Source organism: Bos grunniens, chromosome 1, assembly GCF_055505025.1.
Source record: "Bos grunniens cultivar Pamir isolate PY7600 chromosome 1, Bosgru_T2T1.0, whole genome shotgun sequence".
Classification (NCBI taxonomy): domain Eukaryota; kingdom Metazoa; phylum Chordata; class Mammalia; order Artiodactyla; family Bovidae; genus Bos; species Bos grunniens.
This window is the reverse complement of record NC_141165.1, coordinates 31,091,044-31,101,570: the sequence shown is the minus strand read 5'-3', so window position 1 is coordinate 31,101,570 and position 10,527 is coordinate 31,091,044. Positions and strand designations below refer to the sequence as shown.

Sequence of the window (10,527 nt, the reverse complement as noted above, 5' to 3'; positions counted from 1 at the left end):
GTCAGAAAGAGAAAAACAAATACCATGCCATAAAAAGGAATGAAATAGAGTCAGTTGTATCGAGGTGGATGAACCTAGAGTCTGTCACACAGAACAAAGTCAGAAAGAGAAAAACAAATACCATATATTACGTATGGACTCTAGAAAAATGGTACTGATGAACATATTTGCAGGGCAGGAACAGAGATACAGACGCAGAGAATGGACTTGTGGACACAGAGGGGAAAGGAGACAGCGGGACGAATTGGGAGAGTAGCCCTGACATACATACACTACTTTGCGTACAACAGACAGCTAGTGGGGAGCTGCTCTATTGCACAGGGAGCTCAGTTCGGTACTCTGTGATGACCTAGAGGGGAGGGATAAGGGGTAGGTGGGATGAAGGCTCAAGAGGGAGGGGATATATATATATATACTTATAGCTGATTCACTTTGTTGTGCAGCAGAAACTAACACCACACTGTAAAGCAATTATCCGTCAATTAAAAACTTTTTAAAAGAACAAAAAAATGGTATTTTGCTGTAGGACACTGCTGCTGCTGCTAAGTTGCTTCAGTTGTGTCCGATTCTGTGCGACCCCATAGATGGCAGCCCACCAGGCTCCCCCATCCCTGGGATTCTCCAGGCAAGAACACTGGAGTGGGTTGCCATTTCCTTCTCCAATGCATGAAAGGGAAAAGTGAAATTGAAGTCGCTCAGTCGTCTCCGACTCTTAGTGACCCCATGGACTGCAGCCCACCAGGCTCCTCTGTCCATGGGATTTTCCAGGCAAGAGTACTGGAGTGGGGTGCCATTGCCTTCTCTGGCTATAGGACACTACCACCTCTTATTTAGTATTTACTGTAATCTTACAAGATAGGTATTATTAATCTTATTTTATAGATGAAAAACAAGTAAAAGAGGTTAAGTAACTTTACTGAACAACTTTATAGTTTTCTAGCAGATGAAAAAAGAACTTGCACAAGGCCTCAAAACCTAATCTCATGTTCTTCCCACTATAGCATTCCACTGTTTTTTTTTTTAATAAGACTAAAATTTAACCTTAAACCTTTACAAAACAGTTACTAGCTCTACATCTCCCTCTGCAAATACCACCTTTAGCAAAATATCATACAATGAACTGTCCTGTAAGTGAATTTTTGTGATAAACCAAGAATATGTTGACTTTGTTAAAGGACTTTCATTAAGAATGGTATACCCCTTTGGTGAGGCCTGATGTGTTCTTTCTCTTGATTTCTTTTTATTTTAATGTTTATTTTTATTACTTAAAAAATTTTTTAATCTGAGTATAGTTGATTTACAACTATTTACAAACAACAAAGTGAATCAGTTATACATATACATACATCCATTCTTTTTTTTTTTTTGCAAGATTCTTTTCCCATGCAGGCCATTACAGAGTATTGAGTAGAGTTCCCTGTGAAGCATTCTACTATTCTACTACTAAACAAATATTTAGTACACACCAACTATGTACCAGGCACTGTTTTAGATCCTGGGATATCTCAGCAGTGAATAAAACAGAAAAAATCCTGCTCTCAAGGAGCTTATACTCTAATTGGAGGAGACAGCTAATAAAACAGTATAAAATTTGGTTCTATGTGTCATGAAGAAATAAGTCAGGATGGAGGAGAACAGAGTGAGTTTAAGTGTGCTAGTATATATGAAGCTCTCAGGTGACATTTCAACATGAAAGAAGTCAAGTCAGTTCAGTCGCTCAGTCGCATCTGACTCTTTGCGACCCCATGAACTGCAGCATGCCAGGCCTCCCTGTCCATCACCAACTCCTGGAGTCCACCCAAACCCATGTCCATTGAGTTGGTGATGCCATCCAACCATCTCATCCTCTGTTGTCCTCTTCTCCTCCTGCTCTCAATCCTTCCCAGCATCAGGGTCTTTTCAAATGAGTCAGCTCTTTGCATCAGGTAGCCAAAGTATTGGAGTTTCAGCTTCAACATCAGTCCTTCCAGTGAACACCCAGGACTGATCTCCTTTAGGATGGACTGGTTGGATCTCCTTGCAGTCCAAGGGACTAGCAAGAGTCTTCTCCAACACCACAGTTCAAAAGCATCAATTCTTCGGTGCTCAGCTTTCTTTATAGTCCAACTCTCACATCCATACATGACCACTGGAAAAACCATAGCCTTGACTAGATGGGCCTTTGTTGACAAAGTAATGTCTCTGCTTTTTAATATGCTGTCTAGGTTGGTCATAACTTTCCTTCCAAGGAGTAAGCATCTTTTAATTTCATGGCTGCAATCACCATCTGCAGTGATTTTGGAGCCCAGAAAAATAAAGTCAGCCACTGTTTCCACTGTTTCCCCATCTATTTGCCATGAAGTAATGGGACTGGATGCCATGATCTTCGTTTTCTGAACGTTGAGCTTTAAGCCAACTTTTTTACTCTCCTTTTTCACTTTCATCAAGAGGCCCTTTAGTTCCTCTTCACTTTCTGCCCTAAGGGTGGTGTCATCTGCATATCTGAGGTTATTGATATTTCTCCTGGCAATCTTGATTCCAGCTTGTGCTTCCTCCAGCCCAGCGTTTCTCATGATGTACTCTGCATAAGTTAAATAAGCAGGGTGCAACAAATGCAAAAAATCCCTGAGGCAGGAGTGTATTTGGCTGTCACTCCATCACTTTGAGGTTTGTTTTTTTTTTTAAGATACTGTGTAATGATTATTCTCATTTGCTAAGTAACAAATGTAAGCACACCGCACGCCTTGTCTGATCAAATACATAATTTTGACATGTTAACAGTCTCTTATTATGACCATTTTTCATAAACTGGGTTGAGCTAAAAAATATCCACAGCCAAAAGCCACTGATTTTACTTTAAAAATTAAATCACAGGTAATAGATGCCCGTAACGGTGACATAAATATATTAAATACATAGCACTGTTGCTTACTTTATGAAACACAAATAAATACAATTCAACTCTCTTTTTCAATATTAAAAGTGCGAGAACCCTCAAGGAAACCTAAGGGAGACGTCTAGTTGGCGGGGGAGGGAGGGTGGTGAAATCTGCTGAAACAGAAAGGACAAGAAGGAGCCCAACTTCTGCCCCGTAACTCTCAGAAAGGATGTCAAGAGAGTGGTAGAAAATGAGGAACCTGGGAGCGTGACTCCGAGGGGAGGAAACCGGCGATCTAATTCCGGGCCTTTAGCTGCCGAATTGCCTCAGTTTTCAAGTTTCTGATGCGAGGGATTCTGGGTTGGTCCCCACCACGCCCTTGTCGTCCCCAGATTCAGAGGTCTGGCTTCTCTGAGCCTCTGTGGCTGGGAGTGATAGAGCACAGCAGCTAAAAACCAAAACTAGCAAATCTCGCCTGCCGGGCGCTCCAGGCTCAGAGAGAACCTTACCCGGGAAACCGGACCTGAGCGCGTCCCGCCCCTCGCCACGCCCCCTCACGGCCGCCAGGCCTCCCCCGGGTCCTACGCGGAAACGAACTCAGGCCTGGAGAGCTGACCGGCCGCGGCTTCCGGGAGGAGTTTTGGGCCCCGCGAGTTTCCGTCGGGCGCCGCGCCTCCTCTCCAGAGGTAGTTGTGGAGACGCCAGGAGCCCGCCTCGTTGTAATTGAAGAGTGCCGCGCGTCCTCAGAATGGGCGAGCATGGCTTGGAGCTGGCGTCTATGATCCCAGCCCTCCGGGAGCTGGGCAGGTAGGGCCAGGCTGGCGTCTAACGTGCTCTTCCTCACCGGTCGCGCGCGTCCATGCTCCGATCCCCTCAACCCCGACCGCGGCCCTTGTGGAGATGCTCCACGGCTGACTGGAGCGCTTCTCTCTCAGAGAGGCCGTTGAAAGGTCGCGGGGCGCGGGGAGTCGCCGCAGACCCGCGAGATACGGGTTGGAGGGGACGGGTCGTCTGTTGGTCCCACTTTACCTCAGCCGCGGGCGGGAGTTCTTCCCCCACCCCCCATCCCGATCCCCAGGGGATTGCCTCAGTGGCGGGAGGGAAGTTGCCTTCTGATCACTTTCTCGTCACTTTCCTTCACTCATTTGCTTCTCAAAAGCCTCGTCCCTTAGATAGGGTGCTTGCCCCCTGCACTTTCCCCAGTTCCTATGCTTTATGATCACTGTTGGTATTTAGTATTTGGTATTGGTATTTAGCTTTTGACCCAAAACTACCCTCGGAAGAAAAATCACTCGTTCTGATTTTGTGCAAGGAAGCCCAGTTGTTTTAAAAAGTTTCTAAATTAGACCATAGGCCATTCTGGAGGTGGGACCTTTTCGTACTGATAATCCACTCTTCAAAACGTTATTTTATTCAGAAATCCCAGGGATCTCCCACAACGTCCACAAAGCATAAATGTTCACAGAATGTTGCTAAAATTTGAAGATAGCTTAATGTTCCAGTTGCAAGTTGTTATTTCCTGTAAACGTCATGTCTGCCTGACTCTTTGTGACCCCATGGACTTCAGCCTGCCAGGCTCCTCTGTCGATGGCATTTTTGTCCGCAGCCAACCAGGCTCCTTTATCCAAGGGATTTTCCAGACGAGAATACTGGAGTGGGTCTTCCCGACCCAGCAATAGAACGAACCCACGTTTCCTGCGTTGGCAGGTGGATTTTTTACCACCCAAGTAAAAGTAAAATTCTATAAACGAGCTGCCGAAAGAGAGGGGACAGATGTCAGTGGCTGCTATCCCCATTCAACACACACATAGCCTTTCCTAAACCTGGCCTGAAGACGAGAGACGGGGTTTTTGTTTGTTTAATTTTTATAATACACTGTGAATAGAAAATAAGTGGGCTTGTACCACTGCTGCAGTTGAACTGTCAATTGGAATAGTTGCTTTTCGATTTCTTAAACTGCTTGGAAACTTAGCACACAGCCACAACTGACATTAATCCCATGGGGTATTTAATTCCCTTTCTTTTTGCCATACATTTGTGTCTATCTCCACTTGTAGATCCTACAAACACTGACATTTAGTCTTCCTCAGTTACATAGATAGGAAGATATAAATGAAGGGACCATACTTATCTTAACTGAATCATCCTATTGTTGTGTGTATAATTTTTTCCCCACTTTGCATGAATGTTGCAAGCATACTTGTGTTAACATTTTGTAAAGTAACATCTGCCTTTCTAAAATAAGATGAAGGCAAGTCTTCATATGGGAAACTGATATACAGATTTCATCTTTCAGGCTCAGTGTGAAGCTCAGTGTGTTTTCCCTGCCTTGCTTTTAGAACTTACTGATTATTACTTCTCTTCCCTTTTCTGTCTTCCTCTGTGATACTTGTTAATGAAAATAATAGTATCTTGGATTTGTTTATACTCTCATCAACAGAACTTAGGTTACCTTTTACTCATTTGTAGCCATTCTAATAGAAGGAGTAGAAAAACTGACACATAGAATTGTCTAGTAATAGTTCTTAATGATCATGATTTTTTCATTGCAACTGCTTCATTCACGCTTATTCAGTCTCCCAGTATCTCCATGATCTGGGAGAATGGAGCAGATACTATCACTTGATTAAGAAATGGAGTCATGAAAATTGAAGGATTAAAGTCAAAGAGATAGCAGTTATTGGAGCTAGGTTTACAGAGTCAAGTCATCAAAGCTTTATTTTCCCATTCCCCACCCTCCCCCCCTTTAATTGATCACACAGTTACATTTCTGAAAAAAGTAAGATTTTACTATTTTAATGTGTAGTCTCTTCTTCCTCTGTCTCTCAGGGATAAATTTTGCTCCTGTTTTTTGCTGGTTGAACTTTTTTTTCTCTGCATAGCCTTTCTGGTATTCTCATCCATTCTCCTGCCTTTGACTACCATCTGCTATTTGATGACTCCAGGTGTGTGTCTCCAAACCATATTTCCTTCCTGTAGAATCAAAATGCAACTGTATATTGGCAGTTGTTAGTGTAACCCACTTGTTCCCTGGGTGTCCTGTGTACAGTTAAGACTCAATATATCCAGTACAAATTCTCCACATATCCCAACCTCTCCAAGCTTTTTTTTTTTTTTTATTCTCTCATTTGCTGAGGTAGAGATCTCTCAGTAAATGATACCATGTTCATTCATTTTTCCAAACCAGAAATCTGGGTGTCGTTCTTGACTCCATATGTGCTTTCAGGCTATATCCGTAGTCTTCTTTCCATCTTTTTTCTTTTTTAATATTCATTTATTGTTATTTTATTTATTTTTGGCTGTGATGGGTCTTCATTGCTGCACACAGCCTTTCTCCAGTTGTGGCGAGCTGGGGCTGCTCTCTAGTTGCAGTGTGAGGTCTTCTCATTGCAGAGGCGTCTCTTGTTGTGGAGCATGGGTTCTAGGTGTGTGGGCTGAGTAGGTGTGGCACACGGGCTTAGTTGCCTCACAGCCTGTGGGATCTTACCAGACTAGGGATCAAACCAGTGTGCCCTGTATTGCAAGGTGGATTCTTAACCACACAAACCCCTCTTTCCATCTTATTCCTCAGTAACTTGTCTAGTCCCATGGCTTTAAATATTGCCTATGTGCTGATAGGGTTTCCCAGGTGGTGCTAGTGGTAAAGAATTCACCTGCCAATGGAGGAGATGTAAAAGACATGGGTTTGATCCTTGGGTCAGGGAGAGCCCCTGGGGGAGAGCATGGCAACCCACTCCAGTATTCCTGCTTGGAGAATCCCATGGACAGAGGAGCCTGGTGGACTATGGTCCATAGCATCAAAAATGAATCAGACATGACTGAAGTGACTTAGCACACATGCATGCATATGCTGAAGGCTCCCAAATTTATATCTCTAGCCCAAAGATATATGTTAGGTTCTTACTCAACATCTACACTCAGAAATTAAAATTAATATATTCAAAGCAGCACTTGTGATTTACTGTCCTTAAATCTGTTCCTTCCCCAGGTTATTATAAATTTACCAACCAAAAGCCTAAGAGTTATCCTTAATTTTTTTTCCTTTATGCCTTAATAATCCATTAGCAAATCCTGTCCACCCTACCTTTAAAAAAACACTTTTCACCATCTCTACTGCTATCACCATAATTTCTTATCTAGACTATTAAAGTAATTTCCCAGTTAATCTCTTCATTTCTACTTTTACCCACTCACAGTGGATTTCCTACTCAGCAACCAAAGTGATTTTTACAACCATGAATCATATTGTAGATTATATAATATTATTCCCCTGCTCAAAATCTTCCCTTGGTTTTCCAGCATACTTAGAATAAAATCCAAACTCCTTCCCAGAGCCTCTAAGGTCCACCGTAATCTGGCTTCTGCCTGCCTCTCCTCACAGCCGTGTATTCATCCCTTGCCCACTCTATTCCAATGACACTGGCCTTATTTTTAGAGTACACCAAAGTCATTCCTGCCTTCATTCCTTTACACTTGTTGTTTCTTCTATCTAAACACTGGCTGATTCCATTCAGAAATCATTTCCAAGGACCGTCTCTGACTTTCCTGTTTAAAATTACTTTGTAATCACAAAATATTTTCCAATAGTGATAGTTCCCATTAAAATGTTAAATGAGACAATGGGAGGGAGATGAGGGACTGGAGAACAGCAACATTAGCCACTAGAGGAGGTTTAGATGGTGAGAAGAAGCTCATAATGTGAAACTGAGAGGAGAAGTGTCTGAGATGGAATAGGAAATACAAAGATCCCTAGGTGGGAATAAGCCTGCTTTGTAAAGAAGAAGAAGCCTGGAACATAGGGAGCAAAGAGGAGAGTAGTATTAAGGATGGAGGGGTACACAGAGGCCAGATACTTTAGCACTTTATAGGGTAGACTTTAAGTTTAATAGGAAGCCATGGAATTAATATAATTGAATTCATGTTTTTAAAACATGTAAATTCATTCACTTACTTAGAACCTTTTGCAGTCCCATCGCCTTCTGCCAGAGTCCAACTCCAGCAGCCAGGGATTCAACCTGAAGGGGTGAGCGGTGTCGGCGAGAAACTGAGGCAGCCTCTCAGTTTTCTTGGACTGCCTGTTTATTTCAAGCTTATGATTCTCTTTTATACTTTTACAAAAGCATTAGGTCAGAGGTTTGATATTTTTAGTTCCCATTGACCCAGATTTATTTTTCTCCAAAAATCATTGTTGCCCCTCAAAAGGAGTTCCTTCCCTAGCGATACTCTTATCTACTTTTTCTCATGTGTCCTTGTGAATACACTGTAACTCAGGCTAATGTCTGGGCTGCATACCACATTCCTCAGTTTATTTCTTATCTAAGTCCTGTTTGCCCCTAGTATCCTAAGCTCAGTGTTTCTTAGGGCTTCTAGCTAATAATATCTCTAAAGTCCCTAATTTCTATAAGCTATAGTAGAATATACTAACATTACAGCATCCCTTAAATCTTTAGCTTCTAACTATTTTAATTATTCCTAAGCCCTAAATTCAGCAAACTCCTTTGCCATAAACACTTTCCTCACAAATAGGCTTCAGATAGCAATCCCTCCCATGGTCTCAAGCTGCGGCCTGTGTGCTCACCCTGGAACACTTTTTTGTAAAAGTCCTTGAACAAATGTCAGTGATTAACTTTATAAATTATTCTCTGAGTATAGCTGCAGAAGGCTTTATGCCTTCTCATGCTCCTCTCAAAAACAATAAGCACCTTAATATTCTCTTCAGTCAACTCAGCCGAGGAAAGGAAAAAACAAGTCAGAATCACAAAGCCTAACTCCTTCATTCCGGGTCCATGTCTACGGAACAAAGGGAGGGGGTTTAGGGCCACGCCTCCATTTTGTCAGTAATGCCTAAAGCGGCTCCCGACAGCCTTCAGTACAGAATTCAAACTCCTTAGTCGGTTCTTTGAGCTTTGACCTTATGGTCCCTCTTCAGCTTCATTTCCAGATAATGCCTCCCTGGTCTTTGGCCATGCAGACCCTCTGACAGTTTCTAGAGCAGCTTATGTTCTTTTTCCTGAGCCTTTACACATGTTTCCTCTGCAGGAATACCCCTCTTCCTTCCCTTATTTTACCTGCCTAGCCCCTAGGGATTCTACTTTGTGTCACCTCCTCCAGGGAGCCTTGACTCCTCCAAGGGCCTTGACTCCTCCAGGTCCTGCTCAGGACTTAGTGTCCCTTCTATGTTCTGTCTTGGCTGTATTAACTCTTAACCACACTGTGTTAAAATTGCCTTTTTACTTTTTTCTCCTTTAAACTACTCATTGGTTTAGAGCAGATACATCAGTTCAGTTCAGTTGCTCAGTTGTGTCTGACTCTTTGTGACGGCATGGACTGCAGCATGCCAGGCTTCCCTGTCCATCACCAGCTCCCGGAGATTGCTCAAACTCAATGTCCATTGAGTCGGTGATGCCATCCAACTGTCTCATCCTCTGTAGTCTCCTTCTCCTCCTGCCTTCAATCTTTCCCAGCATCAGGGTCTTTTCTAATGAGTCAGCCCTTTGCATCAGGTGGCCAAAGTATTGGAGCTTCAGCTTCAGCATCAGTCCTTCCAGTGAATATTCAGAACTGGTTTCCTTTAAGATTGACTGGTTTGATCTCCTTGCAGTCCAAGGGACTCTCAAGAGTCTTCTCCAACACTGTACTTCAAAAGCATCAACTTGGTAAATACATGGCATCTTGGTTTTCCTGGTATTTGATGCTTGCCCAGGCGAAGTGCTCAAGTGTTTGTTAAATGTATCCAAACTCTTTGTGGTACTAAAATTACCACCCACATATTATTGTATACTTTTGAAAAAGTATTCCCTCTTCATTTCAGTTCAGTTCAGTCCCTCAGTTGTGTCCGACTCTTTGCGACCCCATGAATCGCAGCACGCCAGGCCTCCCTGTCCATCACCTAATGTCGAGGTTGCAAAATAAGAAATGCTTACCCTCCCATGAATTTCTTTATTCTAATAGTACATCTAATAAATGATAATCACTTCACCTTTATAAACTGATTTTTTAAAATTATGCAAATGACACATGAAGGCATAGTCTTTTTTACAAACTTAGACTTTATAGGAAACTCTCACCACCACCCACAATCCCAGTTCCTCTTCACCACAGACCTCCTCATTCACGTTTTTAAGTGACATTTGTCAAATTATACTTGGTTTATGACAAAATTTCCTGATTTTGTCTAAAACAAGTCATGTTACCTTGTAATTTCAGACTTGAAAATTTTTTGGTTATATTAAATCTGTGATGTCCTATAGTATACTATAGACACCAACTTTATGTGGCCACTGAGCATTTCACATGTGTCTAATCTAAAATTGAGATATGCTATAAATATGAGATACTAGGTTTCAAAGACTTAGTTCCCGAAAGGAGTATAAACAATCTCATTAATAATTTTTATATTGATTACATTTTCAGATAATATTTTTGACATATTATTATAATGAAAATTGCCTGTTTCTCTTTACATTCTTAATGTGATTATTAGAAAATGTATAATTATGCATGTGGCTTGCATTATATTTCTATTGGCCAGTTCTGATTTAAATAATAAGATAAATAACACAGTTTTTTCTCTTTCATGTATAAATACAATTACTTATTCTTTGATTCTGTGTGCCTAGGGTTTACATTATTTGTAAATATTTATTATTTCATTTAATGGTTTTTTTGGT

At 41.9% G+C, this 10,527-nt stretch overlaps 1 protein-coding gene across 4 annotated transcripts in view; it reads left to right on the top strand.

Annotated features, from left to right (window-relative positions):
* Positions 1-2,827: 2,827 nt before the first annotated feature.
* ATR (ATR checkpoint kinase) overlaps positions 2,828-10,527 on the top strand; it is a 120,241-nt gene continuing 112,541 nt past the window's right edge. For all 4 annotated transcript variants that reach the window (XR_015156470.1, XR_015156487.1, XR_015156512.1 and 1 more), the window contains exon 1: positions 2,828-3,664. Coding sequence is in view for 1 of the 4 variants with exons in the window: in XM_086380906.1 (XP_086237032.1) it covers positions 3,606-3,664 (59 nt within the window). In the remaining 3 variants the exon portion in view is untranslated. The remainder of the gene's footprint in view (positions 3,665-10,527) is intronic.